Source organism: Anopheles stephensi, chromosome X (genome assembly GCF_013141755.1).
Source record: "Anopheles stephensi strain Indian chromosome X, UCI_ANSTEP_V1.0, whole genome shotgun sequence".
NCBI lineage: Eukaryota > Metazoa > Arthropoda > Insecta > Diptera > Culicidae > Anopheles > Anopheles stephensi.
The window spans coordinates 4,610,755-4,633,243 of record NC_050201.1 but is presented as its reverse complement, the minus strand read 5'-3'; the positions used below and the strand labels follow the sequence as shown (position 1 = coordinate 4,633,243).

Genomic DNA, 22,489 nt, shown 5'->3' with positions numbered 1-22,489 from the left:
TGCACGTTGCATGTTCGCCGAAGCCATTTGGTTGCGGTGTAACTTTTGTCCGTCCCAGCAACCTGGGTATGCAATAGTTATCAATGCCAGGATAAAACGGGATGCGCAACTTATACCTGTTTGTCGGTAGAATATTATGCCACCGAACTCTGCGGGGGGGCATTCTGCAAACTCATTGTCCAGCTGGGAGTAATAAAAATCATTTGCTGGAGTTTCCCCCTGTTCCTGGTGCCCAGGGTCAGTGTTGCACTGGTCCAGGTTGTCGGCGTGCGCACGGGTAAAACTTTTGTCCTGGTGTAATCGGGCCACCGGTACGCAAATATGACTTTTGCCTGTGAAATATTCTGTTACATCGGCGCAACCGGCGCAACCAGTGTTTGCACGCGCAGTACCACCAACCGGATGTCCGGATGTTCCGCTTAAGACAAAGACCATCCATTGGCAGTGAAATATGTTGGGTCGAACAACGGTCCCGGCAGCCGGTTCCTGCAAAAGACAGACGGCAAACTTTTGGCCGCACAGACGAACCGTCCGTGTCATTGTGCTAGCCCAGCAAACATCACCAAACCGGGTGGAAGCCTTATCAGATTAATGCACACTTGTGTGTGCACGCGGAATATTTGCAATGTAAGGTCAGGGTGAATTGTATTTATCATTGGGCACGGTCAAACCGCACTGTGCATGGATGGAGGGGTTTTTGCTGCTGTTGTTGTTGTTTGCCCCAGCGGTTTGCGATGGTAGGTTGAAAAATATTTGCGCGTCACATCGGCAGCGCGGCTTGCAGCGATGCAGGCGCCGAGCAGGGGCAGCAGAATTGCCACCGGATTGAAATGAGTGCTCAGTCGTGCAAAATGGGGGTGTGAAATAAATCTCATTTGAAACTAATTTTACCGCATCAGCGCGGATCACACCAGGAGGAGTTCCGGGAGGGTCGATCGATGTATTCGGTCATTTTTTCTCGTTCGTTTCGATGACCTTCGGCCGGGTGCTACTTATGGGTGGTTTGAAAAAATGATACTCGGGCCTGATTGAAGGTTTTGAGAACGTTTTTAAGGGTTTCGACTGCTGGAGCTGGTGCTGGAGCTGGATCGTGCATCATTAGGGATGGATTGTTTAACCATATCTATTGCATTATGATTCAATAAGCCAAAAATTATGCTCCCGGCTGCTTTAACGAACTGGTACGGTGTATGCAGAGCGTCGGGAGGAACTGTTCAGCAATCGTGAGCTCATTAAGCGTTACGCGATTGAGCGAGTAATTAAATGCACAGCTTAATTGTTCACGGGCAAGAAGCGACCCCTTGTGAATAATATCAAAAGTTGAGCTAGATTAACCAAAGCTAGATCTGATTATACGAGCAATTGACAAATAATTAGCACGCGTGCAATTGCGATAGCAGCCGATTTGAAGTGGAGCTCGCTTTCAGGGAGATAATTGTATTGCCGCCTTTAATGGGCTAATACAAGGACTATAACGAATAGGGAGCTTTCCCTTTCTCTCTCTCTCATCTCAAAAAGAATTATAATTGTAGTGCTGTGAAACTAGAATGATTTGAAGCGAAGCAACATTTGGTTTTTATAACTAAAGCGCAAACAATGTTGAAGAAAAGAAGACATCTCGTCTAAGTTTTCCAAAGTTTACGAGTATCGCACACCGTTTCTTGACGCCGTTATATCCAGTGGTTGTTGCGAGAGTAAGTGCAGCAAAATGGTCCTCCAATCAACGGCTTCCCTGCTGTGTATGGCATGCAACCTGCGGCCCAGACAGCCCAACAGAACATCAGGACCAAGGGCTCGGCCACGGCCCAAATTTCGCCGCTGGCTACACCGGACCCGCGATCGGTTGGCCCAGATGTCCTGTGGTGGTTGCTGCTGTGGGCTGAACGTTACGCCGGTGGCAGTCGCTAGGGTAAGACGTCCGTCCCGTAGCCACTGTCGGCCGTCGTACGGTCGCAGCGCCAGCTATTCCGGTCGCCGAAGCTCGTTCGGTACGGTGATCCCGGGACGAAGGCGTCGATCGGCCGCAGCGACCGATGGGTGGGCGCGTGTACGTAAAATCTCTGCCAGCGGTCGATACATCCCGCGGGCTACCGGTGTGGACCCGTTCGGACCGAGCAGTTCCTGGCCTGGCCGGCGGCGGGCGATCCGTGTCCGTGATCGGTCGCTGGTCGCGCAACGATTGCGAAGGTGGGATAACATCCAGTCTTTGTCCTTTGTTCTCTCTTTCTGCTTTCTTGATCGTACAACAATGGATCCTACGACATAGCCGAGACTCTCTTCAATAGTCTTTTTTTTTCCTGGTTACTTGGATAATTAATATTTTGATTTGTTTTGCTGCTATTTTCAGTGGTGACCCGCACGGACGTCAGATACGTTGCACACCCGACTGGAGTGAGAATGCAGTTTCCGGTGATCATCTATGGGTGCCAACGTCCGTTTCTGGCGATTGCTGCTATGTGGGTGATAATGATTGCACGGTAAGCTTATTAACTTCATCGACTGCTTTATGGGCCGACAGCAGTATTATCCCTCCCCACCGCCCCCCCCCCCCCCTGCACGTATGCAATCATTTGTTCTAAAAGTAGATTTTGTTAGGCTTCTGTACAATTGAAGCCTACATTCAGGCACTGCACTGTCTAAAACGGGGTGCCGAAACAACAGCTCCTATCTCTCAAAACCCTGGCTACCATGGTATCGGTTTACAGTAGTTGGAAGGGGGAAAAACAGGAAGGTAAATGAAAATAACAGAGAAAAAAAAATGTTCTACATAACGCACCTGGTAAAAACTGCGTTTGCGTCAATGCGAACGACGTTTCGATTCGTTGGCAGCACACTATCGGGCAACCAACGGCAAATAACCAATTATCACCGCACCGTGCCAGTTGTTATGCCCGTTATCCAATAACTGGTGGTGTGGGTGGATTTTCCTGATTGCTAGATAGCTCCAGGAGCAAGCGATGGAGCTTCATGGCTTCTGGGTAGCAGATCCGCCGCTCGTATTTTCGAACGAACCGGGCCTCCGGGAATGATTCGTTTGGTCAATCTAGTTTTGCGTGATTCGCAGAACGCGACCAGCATCTCACTAGCATGGGTTTGATGGGAAAAATTGTTTTGCATCGCAGTGCAGGGTTTGGGTTTCAGTTGTTCCCGGTAATAAAACAAATTTGAATGCATAGCGCACAAATAATTGTACGCGACGCAGCTGTGAAGGCACCAGGCGTCTCCAATGAAGGTGCCATTTTGAATTTGAATTTTGAATTGAATCCATGCGAGAAAAGTTAGTTTTCAGCTTGTTATAACTTGCCTTTCAAACCAAAAGATTTAAATAAACTTTATTTAATTTACTGTGTAAATAAAATTTAAATTTTTTGTGTTTCTTAAATTATTGAAGTATTTAGAAAATGTTCCAAAAAACTTTAAAAAAAAGTTTATCATTAATACCATAAAGTCTTGCAATATCAATTCGCAACTAAAAGATACACTCACTAACTTATTGTTTGCTAAAGAATCAAAAGCACCAGGCGTTTCCATCGGAATAAGACCTTTGCTCGAAAAAAAGTTAAATGATTTGTTTTTCCTGACGGAAAAATGTTTCATAAAATTTATGATAACAGAATTTGGAAGTAGTTTTTTGATAGTTGCATCAAAATCTCATATACTGTCTATTAATAAGATAGGAAAGTAACATCAAACATGAAAGCATTCCTCCCTTGTACGCTCCAAAATCATGAAATACCAGGCGCCTCCATCACGATGTACATTTTGTGTGTAAGCGGGCATTCGAAATCATTCGGACATTTACTCGAAGATTGAATTAACGAAAAAAGTTCTCATTTTAAGACTCTCAGCGGGTCATTCTGTTCCTGCAAAAAACAGAAATCTCCATGCTTTTAATTGAAATCTGAAACACAAATTGACAATGCAGTTTAATTGACCAATTGTGGGAATCGAAGTAGATGAAACGCAAAACTTAGATCCTTTTTCTGAAGAACTCTAACACCCCCCATGCATGTAATGCGATTATAATGATCGTTTCAAATCGACGAAACTTCTTCTCCTTCCTGAAATAATGCTCCTCAAGAAGCAAAAACAGAACTAATAGTTGCCATTGTAAGGATGGTACTGTTGGAAGTATTTCCCTTCTTGGAGCTTACAAAAAACAGCCTTTTTTTTTTTCAAAGTATCAATTTGAAGCATGAAAAGGGATAAAGAAAGAAAACGGCAGCCTTTGTCATTTCACCGGCAAAGTGAAAGCTACCAGGCGTCTCCATCGCAAAATGGTATTTTCCGTAGAAATGACAATCCGAACGGCTTGTGCGTGTAGTCAGAGAATGGGGAACAATTGTTGCAACACAGCAAACCATTCTGCAAAGCTTTTCTGCGCAAATCAGTATAAATCATGCATCTCATTCGTAAACTATTCGTTCAACTTTTTTCTTCCCATTCCATTATCGGGCACGGAAATCATTCGCTTGCGAAATAGATAGAGAGAGAATTAACTTAAAAAATAACAAATATTGTCCCAGGAAATTCTGTTTCCGGTAAAACCAGTTTCTCGCATGAGGGACGACTCCGTTGTGAGCGGGCGAAAAACAAACCATCGTCTGGTTTTGCTTCGTCCTTCAATTTCCCCGCCGAGCAGCCAACACAAAGGGGGCGTACGTGCAATGTGCGTTCTAAGCATCTTTGCGTTGCATGATAGAAGAGGAGAAAAATTGGAAGGAAAATGGAACCAACTCGTTTTGCAGTCGTCGTCCACGTGCGATGTTCACTTACACATCGGTGGTACGATCGGAAGCGCTTAGTGTGCATTATTCCGGTTTCTGTTGGACCACTCGAGATCTTTCCGCCCAGGGACGAGATTTTACGACGCTAGTTTTATCGTAAAAATCTTTTACGATCGTTTCCCCCCCTTGCCAAACGAATGCAAATTTCAACACCCACGTAATCGGTGGCCTTCTGTTCGAGCCGGTGCTCGATGAGTGCTCAAGGCAAGTCGTCAAGGTGGATTGGCGATGAAGCGGCCGTTTGTTCAACCACCGGTTTGCGAACAATTGCGCAATAACAAAGCAAACGGTTGGTGCAGTCTGCTGATGCAGCAAGGCACGGATGCAGTTTTATGCGCCTTCCAATGGTTCGCTTCAAGACGCACCACTAAGGTTTGGAGTTGGCGATAAATTTTGTGTCGCAAGGCGAGACAAATCCTTCCTATCCAATAGCCATATAAAGTTTACGGGTTGTTTGTGAACTGCCGGATGATGATGATTATGGCTTCGCAAACTGACGTGTAGATGGCGCTGTGATCAATCGGAAGCATCCTCAGTTACCTGCCCTGTACCGTGCGTGTTGTCAGTTCTTTTACTCGACTCGTTCGATCGTTCGGGATATAGTGACATAGGAGGGGGCCATCACTTGACGCTTTTGTCCGTGTGTCGCGTGTGTGTTTACGATGCTGGGTAGATCACAAAAGCAGCAACAACTACAACAACAACAAAAATCCCTGAGCATGGGTAAACCCGCACACGTACGGCAATTGGCCATCGCCGGTTTAATTTCGTTCGCAAATCTCAAGCGGATGTGCAGAAGCTTTTTAACAGCTCGATCGTAAATGTGCGACCCTTGGCACTCAAATCTCCGGCACCGGAATCGTTTTCCGGCGTTTCATTATCGTTCTGTGTCGTTTTCGGGGATGCTCATCTCGTTTCCTGTGCTTCCGGTTTCTTTCAATTTCACGCTCGCGCTCTCGCTCCGGTTCGGTGACACACAGAAGCACGGACCACGGATGAAGTGTGCCGCCTGCAAGATCATCTCGCATGCCAGCTGCATCTCGGTGCTGATGGAACGCAGCCAGCTGCAGTGCAAACCGACGTTCCGTGACGTGGGCGTCCGGCAGTATCGCGAGCAGACGAAAACTACCCACCACTGGGTGCATCGGCGCACCGAGAAGGGCAAGTGCAAGCAGTGCGGTAAGGTAAGTAAAACACACTTTTAATGGATGTTTCCGGTATAGTTTGGAGGGCGGAAGTGGCTTGGGACAATAAAACACGAGTACATTAAACATCGGTCGTATCCGAGGCGACATGCGAGCTTCGGTGCGATTGTCATAAAACTTAAAAAACCCGCAGCAAATTTTGGTAGCGGTTCGGTGAAGAGGCTAAAGTCAATTTTGTGATGTACGGATCGGGTTATAAAAATTGTATCGAATATTCGTACAATTATGCAGCAGATGACAGCCGGGAGCACAAGAGAGCTCAGCATGAGTTTTATTTACTAGCGGCATCTTGTCAGAAGTGACGTTTGGTTCTTGGAGGTTCTTCCTGTTTGAGCCATAAAAATTGAATGCTGGTGGTGGCTTGCTAAGCTTGCCAAGGTTTTGATATGGAGGAAGCTAGTAGCATTTTAGTTCGCAAATATTTAAAACCATGCACCAAACAAGACAAATCTTCAATGACTCTCTTGAACGACTCTTGATGCTTCAAGGCATATGATCATTAGTTGGAGGTCCTCAAATATTTTTGAGAAGTAGTCATACCAGCGCAGTAACTGAGGATCGTACCGAGGGATTAACTGTAAGAGAAGAAGAAGAAGAACTCTTATGTTTGGCAGATAGTTTTACTTGACAGTTCATATGGAGAGAGCTAGCAGCATCTTACCTCTTAACTGTCAGAAGACTTGCTACGAAATTTAAGCAAACTCTTCATAGTTTAATGATTCCGATGGAATCTAGCTCAGTCTATATGGCGTCAGCTAGTTTGTGATGGACAGCCTTTATCGAAACCCAACATGGTCTTCAACTACACAACCTAAACTGTAAAAACTTTCGCTACTCAGAGTACTTATTGGAAACTAGAGTCAATTCAACGTCAATCAAACTACAAAATGTTGAAGTCTTCAAAGACTCTAAAAACAAGAGCTAGTCCATAAGGAGAGCTCACTACCCATCGGATGGCCCAAGCGGCTCTTGTTGCCGCCGACTTCGCAGACAAACTGACGCTCATAGAGGACTGACGCTCCTACTCCTAAACCAGAATAATGGCAGGATAAAGGCCTCTCGAGGTTGTAGAGCCATTCAAGTCAAAGATATTTAGAGAGATAGCAGCATTTTAAAACACAACCGTCAGAAGGCTTAAGGACTTGATTTAAACGTCTTCAAAGACCCCAACAAAAGCAATAGCTCATCTCGAAACAAACAAAAACATGAGCTCAACCAATGAACTTACATCTTGTGAGCATTTTCTAGACTTTGCTTACCTAGCTTCAAAGGTGCAAAAACCGCTCGCCGGGAGTAATGCGTATGGAATTTTCATCTCCCGGAAATGAGCAGGACTCTCAGGGTCGTCAGAACTCTCAAACTCAAAATCAAACAAGCTACAAAAGGTGAAACAATAATTGAGTTCGGTTGCGAATGGATGCATCGCAACCGTTAAGAATCGAAGCGAATGTATGCGATTCTGTGGAACGCTAAATAAGACTCTCACTGGATTGGTCTCGTAAATGATTCCGGATATCCGGTGGTTGGCAAACAAAGCAAAAGGTGCACTTCTGCCTGCGCTCGATCTTAGGCTCAAGAGATGCAACTCCGGACGTGTTTTAATATCGGGTTTCGGGAATAGTTGTTTCCCCCTCAACCCCCCCCCCCCCACCGCTCCTATCTCCTACTCGTTACGGACCTTCGCCAGGCGAGCGAGGACTTGATTACGAAGCGTCGATCGTGTCGGGTTGCCCGAATGCAATTGAAAAGAAAAAAAAAACTCACCGAAGCCCTGCCGAAGCCAGTGATTGCTGCGGAAATGAAACACAGGCACAAATCGGGGTTTTGAGCGTCCCTATTTATGCTGCAGGCGCATCATCGGCGGCACTTCATTAGGTGCGTTACGGTCCAAGTGTGCAGTACGCATTACACCAGTGAGCAACACACGCCGCCGATGCAACAGTTGGTTTGGTCTGAGTGTTGATGAGTGTGTGTGTATTCAGTGTGTGTGTGTTTGTGGTTGTGTGCCAAAATGTTGCTGGGACTGCCGATGTTGTTGAGCTACGTGTGTATGATCATGCTGATATTCGCTATTCTTGTGTTTGGAAAACCGAAAGAGTTTGTATACGATATCTTTCTATTGCATGTTTGTAGGCAAAGTTGATTGTTTTTTAAGTAGCTAGATGTTTTGTAATGGTTGATGTACAAGTTTTACAAGTGGGCAGATTCAGGCAGGCCTTTTCACGAGAAGAAAGAGCTCATATAATTGATATTTCTAGGCTGATTCCGTAATCAAGTTAGCTTTGTGTCTTTGGTTTTGCGCCACACGAGCAAAGAGTTTAAATAGAGCTCAAACTGTTTCCACATTTTTACCTACAACTTCTAGTGACCTGAATTGGCATTTAGTTTTGAGATGAAATTGGTGAAGTAGAGTGCATCAGAAGCACAGATAGTGTTTCCCGTAACAGCTGTGAGATGCTTTTCTGTGGATTGATTTTTTGCAGCTAAAATTGAAGCCTGTCTTCAGTGTTGAAGCCCAAAGTCGTAATGGTTTTGGTGGAAATGGAGATTCAAGGGACGCTCCACTAGGAGTGGTCCTAATATCGAATCCCATTCGGATCTAGTAAAGCACAAAGTATCAGGACTTCGGTGTTACGGTAGCCAGTACTGGTGGACCAAGTTTTCTCGTGATAAAAGTAAAAAAAAAAAACAGTCGGCTCGTAAAACTTAGCAACAAATAGTTTAGCTCCTAGTTATGACTATAGTGCCATAAAAGAGGCTCATCAGGACTAATGGCTAAGTCTATCGGGATTCTAAACCTCCCCTTTTCTAGAACTGGTCAAGAAAATATTGGGAACGAGTTGAGCTCGCAATCAATACGTTCGAGTCTTCTCGTTTCTAGAAACTACTTCTAGACTCGATAGAATTCTTAAAAGGCCTTATTTTTTCAACGACTTGGAGTGTTAATATTCCGCCTGTGCGGGGGAATGAGGTGAGTTCCACATCAGTTCTTCCAACCGTATTTCATAAATGTGATTGGATGTGTCTGAGGCTGGTGAAATGAGATTGGTCATTAAAAAATGAATAAAATTCGTAAGTAATGAATTCCATGTGGACCATTGGTCATGTGCGCGTGATTAAATTGTCATTTCCTTTCGAGCACATTAACGGGATGCTCGGTTTACAACATGAGCGTTTTATTACGTAGCTCTCTAGCCGATTGGAAATTAACAATAATAAAACATCAAACTAAAAAAACCCTTTTTAAACCGTTTTTTTTGCGTATCAAAGTGTTTCTTGCTTTGATTATCGAAAGAGTTGCCAGAAAGAGTGCGTCATAACTCCGACAGCATCAATATCCCATCGGTGGGAGTATCCCGGAGCAAGGGGTGTAGGACTGCGATGGGTGGGTGGAGGCACCCGAAGGTCCCGAATGCAATCACTGCTCGGTTCGTGTCGTGCCGAAGCCATCGTGGATGCACATCGAAATGCACACGCATGCACCGAGACATGCAACACCCGAACACGGTGATCGGGATCGGGACAATCGGGCGCGATGCACCGACCAGCTTGCATATCGAACACTAACCTGGTACGATGCGCTCGCCCGACTGTTGCATTGGTAGCGCAACCGTCCAAGCGATCACATCGCAACGTTCCAACCAACCTCTGGACAGCTGGTCCTGGTGATACACTGTGAAGCAACAGTTGGTTTCAGACTTGGCTTGGCGTTGTGCATTGGTGCTTCGTGCTCTCTCCAGTGTTGGGTTTTTTCTTTCCCACCGTACAAGTGAACGATGTCGCTGCACTATCTGTGTTTGGTGCTGCTGCTAGTGATCGTGTTTATTTTTGCCGGAAAACAGTTCGTACACTTCGAGGCAACGTTTTTCGTGTTTTTCATTCTGGCCTTGCTTTATATCTTGGTTTTCTTTAAGGAGCTTGTACTGCACACCTGCTTCGTCTAGTTTATCTTTATTATTTACTATCGTATGTTTTGCAGTGTCGATTGAGTTGGCCTTTTCTGTTGTTCTTAGTTTCTCCAACAAACATTTAATTTCAACTTAAGTTAACTTTTAATTTACTGTGCAAATCAGTTTTTTGTTTGTGTGTTTCAAACCTTGAACATTTCCACTTACCTACGTGTGAAGCAGAAGAAAGAATACCAAGCGGAGAACAGGTGAAATTCTACGCATATGACCAAGTGATCAGTGATTTTCTCAACTCGTTTTGGTCGTGAACTTTGCCACAAGATGATCAATATGATCGTTACGGTTTAGAATGGGGAAAGAGAGAGAAAAAGGCCTCCTTCTCATTAAATATTAATTGCTGTTGAATTTAAAATCTTTGTTAGTAGAAAAAATCGCTCCCGGAATGGTAGCAAAGTGCTTGAAATGATTAGTTTTAGAAACAGGTAACTTTGCGTTGCGAATAGCATACATTCTGGCGCTTCTTTGTGGAAAGGAATTTTCATTACCAGTACCGCAAGCGTGACGATCATCACAATCCTACACAATCAACTCCAGAAAGATGTGTGCGTTGGTGTCAATTTTCCTTACGAAAGAAATGAGTTTTTTTTGTTCTTGATGAGCGCCTAAATGTAGGCAAGGTGTGTGAGAGTGAACTTTCCTTCGCGATAACTATTATCCTGTTTGTGGCACCATTTCATGAGCGATTCCTAGTAGTGGGGCTCAAACTGAAATTCCCTTTGCTACTGTCGTTCCTTTCTGATTTGCTATCTGTAGTGTTTGTCGGCGCGGTACGGCGTCCAGATGACCGGTTTGTTTGTTGAGACTAATTATTTAAATTGGCATTTTATCCACTCAACTTGTGATAGAATCTCGAGTTTCGAAGTAGAGATCTTTTGATCTGCTCATTGCATAATGTTAGGCGTAAAAACAAAAAGATGCTTTTGTATTTGGCTTGACCCAAATATCTCATAAGCTTTCACAAAAAAATCTGACATGTGTTTTTAAGTGAAATTTGCTTGTTATGTGGTATTTTGCAATAATATAACTAGAAAACTATTCATTACTATACTAAACTAAATAAAAAAAAATCATGTGTGTTGGAAAAAAAACATGAGAAAATCATTATTCTGAAAGTTCCAAAATGAAGATCTTTTGTGCTACTGATTGCCTAATGTTAGGCGTCAATATAAGGCGCAGTTTTGGCAGAAACCATCAAATGTCAAACATTTGTTTCTCATTACAATCTGCTGCTGCTGTGCTATTTATACAATTTGCTTTTTTGTTTGTTTTGTAACATTTTCTATTAAATAACTAAAAACTTATTCATTTAAAAAATCGACAATTCAATAAGTGAAAGGAAGATGTGTAAGGTCGAAGTTAAAAAAACAATGATAATTGGGAGTAATTAGTTAGAAAATAAGTAAAACAGCAATAATTGCAATCAGCCTTCGAGCACTTCCTTCCTCAAAAAGAAATAAATAATAAGTCTATTGCATAAATTTAGGGGTAGAGTAAAATATGTTATTTAATCGGTGTGGAAACAGTTTTGTTAGAAGCGAAAGAACGTTTAGAAGTTCCTTTGATTTCACAAAAATATTTTTCATTTTATTTAGAAAAGATAAATTGTTTTTAAATATGTTTCGTTTTTCTTATAAGACACGTAACAATTATGCATTACTATCATACTCTGAATCGGTAGTATTAGGTTAAGGATGAAATACAAGAAAAAGTAGAATAAAATTGGTTACTTAAGTATGCCAATGATAAAGTTGTTTTTGCAACACTTTAGCCAGAGTCGGAAAAGAAAGTCAAAAATCTCTTTCCGAAGATCTGTTAAATCTTTATTGTCTGATGCTCTTTGCAATATTTTCTATCAAAAAAGTTAAAAAACATTTATTACTTAGGTGCAATAAAGTGAAAGAGCTACCTTGAGTTCATAGAACAAGAAAACATAGAATAGAAATTGGCATTCGAGCGTACAAATGCTGATTCTCTCTCTCGAAAAGATGATCTTTTGTGATGCCGATTGTCTAATGTTAGGCGTAGAAACAAACATTTAACACGGAAAAGCTTGCTTCATCTATTTGAACAAGAGATGCAAATTTTATATCAAGTGATGCATGAAATATGAATCAAATATACATTGTCATTAAAATCTCATTAAAGTTTTCTATAAAATAATTAAAAATTGATCATCGACGCCCCACCCCCGATTCAAAGCACACCAGCAAATAAACCGATCTAGAAGAGCCACAAATTGCTAAAAGTGGTCAGCAAATTAATGTTGGTATCATATCTGCAACCCAATCAACAGTTACTGCTTGCTAGCCTACGAGTAATCGCAAGAGCTCCGCTGCAACAGTTGTTCAGCTGTTTTCATTTAAAAAAAAAAAAGTTCCTCATCCATCGGTCAGAATCGGTCGGATGGATGAGTTGCTGATTAATTCGCCCCCGACTATGCCAAAGCCAAACGGTAACAATCTGTTACCTAGCAATGAAATGTCTTTCTTGATATCGGTGCTGTCAAGTGTTTCGCTTCTGTTGCCAGATGAAGAATCTTATTTGCTTAGAACGAGAAGATCAAAGCATGGACAGAACAAATGCATTGCATATTTATCTGTCATATTAATTATGATGCTGTGGTTTGGAGTAACTGGACCACGACGGATCGATGAGCGTTGATAGATATTGCCAAACACCACACACACTCGGTTGAGGTTAATTTAGCTTCCATTAGGCATTGCGTCTTGCGTACGATGATGCATGCATTTAAGTGCATTACTGTCCCTAAGCTCACCGAAACCAAATCAAACTTTATTGCGTGGCTTTGGTGAGTTTCCGGGAAATAAATTTACACCTTGGAATGTGGAAATCGAGCAGAAATTGTGTAGCTAGTTTTTTGTTGTGCTGTGCTTCATGCACCGTGCTGCGAGCCATAATTAGCGCCTAAATGTTTGCTTGCCTGCCTGCATCGGGCATTTTAATTGATGTACACTAGGAAGTGATTATTGTGAATAGCGTCAGTAATTCTCGGCAAATTGTGATTAATTTACCTGCAAGGAATGTCTTCAGGACTGGAGAATACATCATAACACGATAGTTCGCTTGCTTGATTGTTGTGAAGCCTGTTTTTTACCTCCGGATTCGCACAATTGCGAAAGCAACAAGTTGGCGGTGTTTAGCGTTGTGCTCGCGGCAACTAATAGCGATAGAGAGAACTGTTATGTGTGAACATTATGTGTGTGTGAGTGCTTCCAATAATGAGGTGGTTAGCTTTGTTGGGAAAATGTTACCGAGATGTTTGTCTATTTTACGGAACGGCATTATGATGAAGTGTTCGTGCCGTGAGGGTCTGATGATTGTCTGAAGAGAATTTTAGTTAGAATTGTAGCTTCCGATTGTTTGGGTAAGTAATCGTTATGAGGAATCAATTTCACATAACGATCACAAAGATTTAGATACAGGAATTCTAGGACAGGTTACTCAGACATCCTAGGAAAAGCCACTCAATCTGTTACTTCCAAGACTATACGCGCCACTGAAAGATAGATTCAACAGTCTTGTGAAATTGGCAGCCTTGGAGTTGTTGAGGCTGTGCTTCTCTGATAAAAACGAAAAGGATGCGCAGATATCCTAAAAGTACAATTAAGAGCTGTTCCTTTCAAGCAGCCACAAAGACCTTGATCCTCAGAGATCTTACAAACATCACTAAGAGTTGTACCTTTCGAACTTAACAAAAGTTGAAGAGTTGACAGAGAATAAGAGATGGCCCTGAAGATTTTGAGCTGTATTACTCTTATAAAGTCCCAGAGGATACTCAAACACCACGAAAGAATCAGAATCCCTTGGCAGCAAACTCTTGAAGACTTAACACTCTTGAAGAGTCGATTCAAAAATAGAGGAGTCCCAGAGATTTTGTGCTGTTATGCGTTTATGTTAGACCCAGAGGATGCAACGACATCCTGCAGAGTCACTGAGAGCCGTGTCTTTCATGAAGTCATCTGAAGACTTGACACTCTTGCAGAGTTGACATGGAATGAGAGAAAATATTGGAAATTTAGAGCAGTTATGCTCTTAAAGAGGACAGGATCAGCGGGCCGGTAGAGGCGACAGCGGTGCCGGGTTTCAAATCTTATCTAGACTATCCAACTACGTGGTATCATTTAGTCTAGTAGCCCAGAAATGGCAGGCATAACCTTAGACCTCTTTAAAAGCCATGATGGATTCTCATACATCACTGAGCACCGTCGCATTCGAGAAGACAACTGAAGACTTCACAATCTTGAAGAGTTGATATAGAGTTAGAGGAGGTCCCGGAGATGTTGAGCTATTTTAATAAAGAGCTAGAGGATGCTCAGCTATCATGGGAGAATCAATAAGAGCTGTCACATTCAACAAGACCCTTGGAGACTTGATACTCTTGAAGAGTTGACATAGAGTTAGAGGAGGTCCCGGAGATGTTGAGCTGTTATACGCTTGTATAGACATCTCTGAAACACTTCTTCTCCAGCGTTCTGTCTCGATTTGGAGTGAAAAGAGGTATCTCAAATTTTAAAACTAAGTAAGGAACGTGCTCACAGTGTTCCTTTAAACTAATTTGTGAAATGTTAAAAAAACGTGAAAGGGCACCAGATACCGGGTGGGCTCGACCAGCTGTTTTGAAGTTTAGAGTTAGTAGTTTATTTTAACCTAAGTACTGATATGGATTTCCAGAGCTGCGACTTGACCCTAATTAATTGTCTTCTTCCCCATTTTCATCACTTTCCGCTCTCCAACATCTTCAACGCTCCACCCAACAGTCCCTCCAGGCGAAATTAACGTTTAGCTCGAAGGAGATCGTCGCACTCTCGTGCGCGTGGTGCAAAGCCTCGTACCACAACAAGGAGGCTTGCTTCAACCCGGAGCGTATAGGCGAAGAGTGTACGCTCGGTGAGTCTTTCGGGCCGTACGCGAGCTACTCGCTACACTGGCAGCATCCAATCCAATAGTAAGCGATTTTCTCAACCTTCCCAGGCGCGCACCGGAGCATCGTCGTCCCGCCGTCCTGGATCGTGAAGTTGCCCCGCAAGGGCAACTTCAAATCGTCGCTCCGTAAAACGCCCCAGAAAAAGAAGAAGGCAGGCAAGAAGGTGTCCATACCGCGCGAACCGCGCACGTTCGTAATCAAACCAATACCGACCGCCAACATCACACCGGTGCTCGTGTTTATCAATCCAAAGTCGGGTGGCAATCAAGGCGCGAAGCTGCTGCAAAAGTTCCAGTGGCTGCTGAATCCGCGCCAGGTGTTTGATCTGACCCAGGGTGGGCCACGGATGGGGTAAGTGTCTCGAACGGCTGTGCCCTTACCGCGGTGTGCGTTACTGATGCTGATAATTTCGTTCTCTTGCAGACTTGAACTGTTCCGCAAGGTACCACAGCTACGTATACTCGCTTGCGGAGGTGACGGAACCGTCGGATGGGTGTTGTCCGTACTCGACCAGATTAACTTCGTACCGCCGCCAGCCGTTGGTGTATTGCCGCTTGGCACAGGGAATGATCTGGCCCGCGCCCTCGGATGGGGTGGAGTAAGTAGACGAAGCACTGATGACAATTGTCCGCAGTTTTTGTAACACAACTGACCCGCGTTTGGCTTCACTATTTTGCAGGGGTATACAGATGAACCGATAGGTAAAATTCTGGCAAACATTGGCAACTCCGACACCGTACTGCTCGACCGGTGGAGCCTGAAGGTCGAACCTAACACATCCGTTCCTAACACTGGCGACGGGAAGGACAATCTACCACTGAACGTCGTGAACAACTACTTCTCGCTCGGTGTCGACGCTCATATTGCGCTAGAGTTCCATGAAGCTCGCGGTAAGTGCGCAGTCCCGGAGCTTTTGGGTACTTCAACCAGCAGGAAGCTTATTAATTTGTTTGCACGCCTTTTTGTTTTGCAGAGGCCCATCCGGAAAAGTTCAATTCGCGGCTGCGAAATAAGATGTTCTATGGCCAAGCCGGCGGCAAAGATCTGCTAAAACGCAAATGGAAAGGATTGGCCGAGTTTGTAACGCTTGAGTGTGACGGCAAAGATTTGACACCGAAGCTAAAGGAGCACAAGGTGCATGCGATAGTATTTCTCAACATTCCAAGGTAGGTTGGGACGGCGCTATCTAGCCGAAACTATCCAGGTTGATGCTAACAACGTGTGATCCTCTCTCTCTCTCTCTCCGGTTACAGTTACGGTGGTGGTACACATCCGTGGAACAAATCGGGTGGTCAGTTTGAGCCGGCCACCGACGATGGTATGATCGAGGTTGTCGGTCTCACTACCTATCAACTACCGCTACTGCAAGCCGGAGGTCACGGTACCTGCATTACCCAGTGCCGCACGGCACGCATCGTCACTTCAAGGACAATACCGATGCAAGTGGACGGTGAGGCGTGCAAGCTGAACCCGTCCAACATCGAACTTACCCTGCTGAACAAGGCTGTGATGCTGGCCAAGAAGAAGCCCGGGCGGGCGAATGTACCGTAAGTAGCGTTCCTGAAACCTGACGTACGTGTGGTCGTCTGTCACTTACTGTATGATTCTCATCCCGCGAATAAAAAACAAAACAACAGGCAAGAAAAGCTGGAAGCGCTCAACATCAGTCTGATGAAGATCATGATGGCCGACTACGAGCAGCACCATTACGACAAGGAACTATTGCGCCAGTCCGCAGTCAATCTGGGCATGATGGAGGTGCCCGTTACCGATCTGGAGCAGATGCGTGTGCTGATCAACAAGTTTTGCAGCGAGCAACCGGACAGCCCCAAGCTGTCCCCGGACTGGTGCTTCATCGACTGTAAGTAGCGGTCGCACCGTTACAGGCTAATGGAGAATTCACGCAACGGATCTATTCACAGCCTGCACCGCCGAGCGCTTCTTCCGCGTGGACCGGGCACAGGAAAATCTGCACTTCATCACCGACATCGCGACCGACTGTGTGTTTGTGCTCGATCAGGAAAGTCCCACGCTGCCACAAACGCCGGAAGACGATCATCGTCGGCTTGGTGCGCAGGGCGCTACGGTAACCGGCAGTCTCGAGTCGAGTGACAGTGGTGCGGCACAGTTTTCGCCCCAGGCAGGCAAACTGCTCGATCGCTCACTGTCCGGACCGCCAGCTTCCGGGGACATTCCATCAGCATACATGGGTACGTGTTCTGCACTCCAATCTTATTCGAACTGTTTAATAATTCGATCGAGAAACTTCGGATGCTCCGAATGTTTTTGCTGCTCTTTTTGTGGGCCACTTTTACCCCCTTTCAACAGGCACACAAGGATCGAATGAAGCGGACCGCGTTCATGTACGCACTCCGATCCCGCAAGATTTATCCATCGATCAGAGTCTCGACCAGCTGGTCAACTTTAAAAGGTAAGGTGTAAGACACGGTGGAAGTCCACGTAGCACTCACCTGGGTATGTCCTGTGCGGTCTGTGCGTTCTGTTTCGGTTCATGTTCATGTTCGTACAGCCTACGTAATGAGCCTTTTACTCATGAGCCAGACAGTGCGTCAATATTTATCAAAATTTGTGTCAAACATTTTTATATTCTAAACACATCTCGTGCCCCATTTTCACAAAGCACCAGGCGTCTTCATACGCGTCCAATATTTATCAAAGACCAGGCGTCTCCATTCTCATCACGCGTAAAGCACCAGGCGTCTCCATCATACCTATAAAGGTCGAAAATTGATCAAACAAATGACATGGCATGATCGCTTACGCTCGCAATAAACTTTCTCACGTGTGCAGGTGGTTGATTCTCTGAACACTTCATTCTCATCTCTCACACAAACTTAATCATAAAGTTTCCCATTCACACTCGTGTGTGTGTGTGTGTGTGTGTGTTTGTGCAAGTGTGCAAGTTTTTAATGTGAATAGTTGCCTCATGAATTTTAAATTCCAGTTCGCTTCAAGGCTATTGAGTAGAGCCTGATTCGAAAGAATGAGCAAACATTAAAATACTACTTTCACTTTTATACCACCCACCCCCCATCGCCATCCCACCCAGCTTCCACGAGCGTTTGTTTGGTCTGAATGAGGATGCGTTTGGATTCAGGTGACTATAGCCTCCGTTCGTCATGTAGACCGTGCAATGTCTCACAAAGCTATGTTCGCAAGTTAGAGTTCGGGCTAGATACGAAGCAAAGGACAGAGCAGAAGCAATGTCCATTTAGTGCTAGACCGTTATGGGCGTGTGTGTGTTTTAGTTTAGTTATGTTGGAGCGTGGTACGCTATCTATCTGCGTGTGTGTGTGTGGGGGGGTGTGCTTTGATAGTGTAAGTATTAGCTAGCTGCTTTGTCATTGGTGAACTGAATATTGTCGGCATTGCAGAATGGGGGAAATGCTGTGTTGTATGCAGGTAATATTATTTCGCTACAAAAGGCTCGTTTTATCAGTTCTCTCATTCGCTATTTTGAATGCTCTGTAAAAAAAAAACAATTTGCCTTTGCTTCTTGTCTTTGAAATCTTCATAGCCTTCTTGGCGGTCTTTGATTTTCCACTAACGTGACTTGAATGTTCGCAGCGGTCGTAGCAACCTTTCGCACAGGTCTTTCGCGCGTCAGCGATTTCTCACGGGTGACTTAGAGTGTAAGCGATGAACCTTCGTGCGAGTAAAGTCTCTGCGGGTGTAATTGGCACAATTTCTTATCCACTAATCGGTATCTTTATTCCTTCGTTTCCAACACAAAAAAAGCAACCCATAATTGGATCGATCCGTCCGGGGAGAGACTGTATCGAGCGATTGTCGAACGATCACAGCTGACGACGATGGACCAGACGCAGACTACGATAGAGCAGCGCACAAATGCACGCTTGTTTCGTATTATCGTTTGATAAAAAATGGCTTCGTTGCATATCATTTTGTTTTATCGTTTGCTTAACCTTCTTTATGTTTTCCAATTTTTTCGTTGCAATTTAAAAGAGTACTTTTTTTGTACTTTAACTTTTTAAATTAATAATACCCCAAAAACATTTTTTTTAAATTTTTCTAAATGTTTGTGGATGTATGTATGTGGTATGTGTGAATGTGTCACCACGGGACTTTTTATACAATACTTGTGTACAAAGCAACAAAACAGATTAAACTAAGCGATTTAACGGTTCACAGCAAACAACAAATCAAACCCACACATAATCACATGCGAATGCAATGATTCATGCGAGTTCTTTTTCTCTCTCTCTCTCTCTTTCTCTCTCTCTATTTCTCCTTCCCTCTCCTATCACTCTCATACATTCTGCTTTCCTATTCAACCTTCCCGACGCCCCCTGCTTCCGGTCCAATGTTTTCTTCCGGTTTCACCTTCTCTCTCTCTCTCTCTCTCTCTCTCTTTTTCTTGCAGCGATTTTGAGGAGGTGATCTTGCCACCGATTCCCAAAAACTCCTCATTTCGCCCGTCGCTGCGTTCGTCGAGCTCGGCGGGCGAGTCCACGTCCCAGGCGCACTGGTCACGGGACACCGCAGGACAGCCCAGCACATCCGGTTATTCTCCGGCGGGGTACCACCTGACACGACATGCACTGTACGACCCAAGGTTGGTAGAGGGCCGCACCTCGACTAGCGCACCGGCCACCTCCCCCTTTCCGCCACCCTCTCCCCATGCCTCCCTCATTACCCACCATCACCAGCCAGCAGGCGGGTGCGTAATCGCAGGATGCGGTTTTTGCTTTCCGTACCTTACACACACACATACACACAAGTACATGCACACAAATACACTGCTTTGCACCCACACTAATACACACACACACACAAACAGGTTAAATGGGTGTGAAAAAGTTACGAATTTTCACCGAAACCCGTTCGCCAGTTTGTTCGTCCCGTGACCGTTTCTGTGAATGTTGTGTATGTGTCTGATGTATAGATTCTCGTTTTCGTTTCGTTTGTTTTTTGGGTTTTGTTTGTTCGTTTTTTTTTTTTCGTTAGTCGATGTCTGCTTATAAACGAAACAAAAAAGCTGGCTGTTGACGGTGATCTTTTAAAGACTTTGGTTGCATGAAGTAAGAATGACCAAACTCACGGTTAACAGCCACCCGAATGGTACGCCATTCGGGCACTAAGAAGCATTAAGCGCTGGTTTTGTGCACTGTACCAACACTATACAGCAATTATGCTGTCATTTCTTCACTTGTGGAAATGTGTGGTGAAATCAGTTAAAGAACCGGGTTGCAAAAGGAAACGCATGAGAGGGAAAAGCGAGGGGTGGTGAGTAAGAGCGGGAGAGAGAGAGAGATTGAGAGAAAAGGGGGAAAGAAGGGGGGAAGAAAGCTAAAAGGGAAGTGGGGAAAACGGGAAACGGGAAGCAGAAGCTGTTCAGCAAACGGAAAACGAAATATTCCCATGTTTTCTGCTGCAAAAGGCTTTTACAAGCAAAGAAAATGCTCCCTTGTATTGCTTGTTGCATATCTTTAGGCGCTAATGATCGAACTATTTTAAGCCCTTAATTCTGTCACAGTATTGTCACGTTTACGTTGGTATATTAAGCAGCAAAGTCAGTATTCTTATATTGTTGCAATGCGTATTGCATATATTTAGGCACTGTCGATAAGCCTAGTTTTAGCGTCCAGTGCTTTAATCTTCTTGGTCTCGTTCATCTTGATGCATAATAACAAAAAACAAACCAAGCTAAGAGTGCATGACTGCAATGCTTATTGCATATCTTTAGGCGCTTTAAAATAGCCTGTTTACAGGCCCCGACTGTTTAATAGTTGTGGTCTCGTTTTCTCCTGATGCAATAAAAAGCAAAAAATGCATTATTGCTATGCTGGTTGCATATCTTTAAGCGCTATCGAAAAGCAGTTTGTTCCTCTGAAATGTGCATTCATCATTCTCCTTCAAATCATGATGTATTATAGAGCACAACAAAATCATTTATTGCATATCTTTGGGCGTTGCCAATTGCAAAACAACCTGAGCATTAAGGTATTGCTTGTTGCATAGCTTCAGGCGCTATCACGATTCTCAACCGACTGTGTACCATTCGTTTAGTGGTTTAAAAAGTGTATGTGTGTGTCTGTGTGTGAGTGTTAAACGAATTATGAAGCCAGCTGCATACTTTTAGGCGCTATCGTAAAGGTTTTTGTTGCTCAGTCTCATCAGTCACTTCATAGCGGTCCAAAGAATCTAAGTAAATGCACATTTTAACAATTTTTCCCACCTAGTAGCCACCTCACATCATCTCCATCAGTGCGTGGACAGCTCGTTGACATCTCGTACAGAAAAAGTTTGCGCATTTTTATTGCACTTAGTATTTTGCCTAGTATTGGTTTGAATGTGTTAGTAGAACGAAAACGAAACGAAAAAGAATCTCTTTTAATTTTAATTCATACTTTTGTTTGTCTGTTTTTGTTGTTGCTGCTGCAAACACAAACTTTCTGCACGACGTCACCGACCGATCATCGTTCTCTGTGTGGACGCTCCACTACCGAAAATCGAACTGCGTACTTCAAATTCGTCCACCTTCGTTTTCCTCGCTTCTTCTGTGGGAGGGACTTTACATTACAAATCGACAATCTTGATGCCTTTCTTGACCATTCGCCTTTCGCTCGCCTTCCATTGAGCACTTTGTTTTCTAACTCACTTCACCGTCATCCACCTTCCACCTGATAATGGGTTCGTTCTCTTTCACCTCGTCACACGGCACTTGCACTCGGGCGGTCTTACGCCGTACGAACAGTAATTTGCTGGAGAAAACAACGGACGCCGTGATCAAGGCGGCCAAAATGGGCGACGTGGTGATGGTAAGTTAATGCACCATTCTTTCTCCCCATACATCCGGGTTCCCGGATGCGTCCGCAGGATAGCTGGAGACCCGGATGCATCTTCGCGCGCAGTTCTTGGTTTTGTTAGCTCACTTTTGTTGCTTCTCGGTTATTGGCGATTCTCGGGTTGTTTTTGTTTTTCGCGGTTTGAAATATTTCGTGTCCCTTGTCAGTGTTGCGCCAATCAGCTGTTACTCACTGATTACAGCAAACTTCCCTTTGTATCTCTTTGTCATTGGTCGTTGCGAAATACAGCTAAAAGATCTGCATCTGCAAGGATACTCGCTTCTCTCCATCGACTGCAACGGACAGACTGCTCTCCATCATGGTGCCCGCTGTGGACACAAAGAAATCGTACGCTATCTCATCTCCTTCGCACCCAACGCCATCATCAACATGATCGACAACGAAACGTAAGTAAAGCTAGTTTTCTTTGGATGCTGGTTAGCTTACCTATCTAACATGCTTTGGTTCGGTTTCGTTCGCCCACAGCGGACAGACTGCCCTGCATAAGGCGGCTGCTGCACGTCAGCGTACCATCTGCTACATGCTTGTTGCCGGTGGCGCTCTACTGAGCATCCAGGACAACGAGGGACGTACGGCACGCTTCCTAGCCTCGCAAACGGACGACTACGAGCTGGCCTTCTATCTTGAGAGTGAGTACCATTTATGTCTCCCAATTACTATACTGAGATCAATACCCCAAACTGTCGAACGCATGAGTCCGTTCCGTTGTTGACCTTCGCGTGACCTGCGCCTT

At 44.4% G+C, this 22,489-nt stretch overlaps 1 protein-coding gene across 3 annotated transcripts in view; it reads left to right on the top strand.

Annotated features, from left to right (window-relative positions):
• The window catches only part of LOC118505477 (eye-specific diacylglycerol kinase), a 102,228-nt gene that overhangs the window by 64,882 nt on the left and 14,857 nt on the right, over positions 1–22,489 (top strand). Inside the window, exons 5-20 of one of the 3 annotated variants that reach the window (XM_036041294.1) lie at positions 2,348–2,477; positions 5,768–5,971; positions 14,739–14,868; positions 14,953–15,256; positions 15,329–15,503; positions 15,585–15,795; positions 15,879–16,071; positions 16,159–16,452; positions 16,543–16,766; positions 16,828–17,115; positions 17,234–17,336; positions 17,976–18,023; positions 19,311–19,502; positions 21,645–21,708; positions 21,985–22,142; positions 22,222–22,385. In XM_036041294.1, coding sequence (XP_035897187.1) covers positions 2,348–2,477; positions 5,768–5,971; positions 14,739–14,868; positions 14,953–15,256; positions 15,329–15,503; positions 15,585–15,795; positions 15,879–16,071; positions 16,159–16,452; positions 16,543–16,766; positions 16,828–17,115; positions 17,234–17,336; positions 17,976–18,023; positions 19,311–19,502; positions 21,645–21,708; positions 21,985–22,142; positions 22,222–22,385 — 2,882 coding nt within the window. The remainder of the gene's footprint in view (positions 1–2,347; positions 2,478–5,767; positions 5,972–14,738; positions 14,869–14,952; positions 15,257–15,328; positions 15,504–15,584; positions 15,796–15,878; positions 16,072–16,158; positions 16,453–16,542; positions 16,767–16,827; positions 17,116–17,233; positions 17,337–17,975; positions 18,024–19,310; positions 19,503–21,644; positions 21,709–21,984; positions 22,143–22,221; positions 22,386–22,489) is intronic. The other 2 variants (XM_036041303.1, XR_004905428.1) reach the window with 2 other exon arrangements.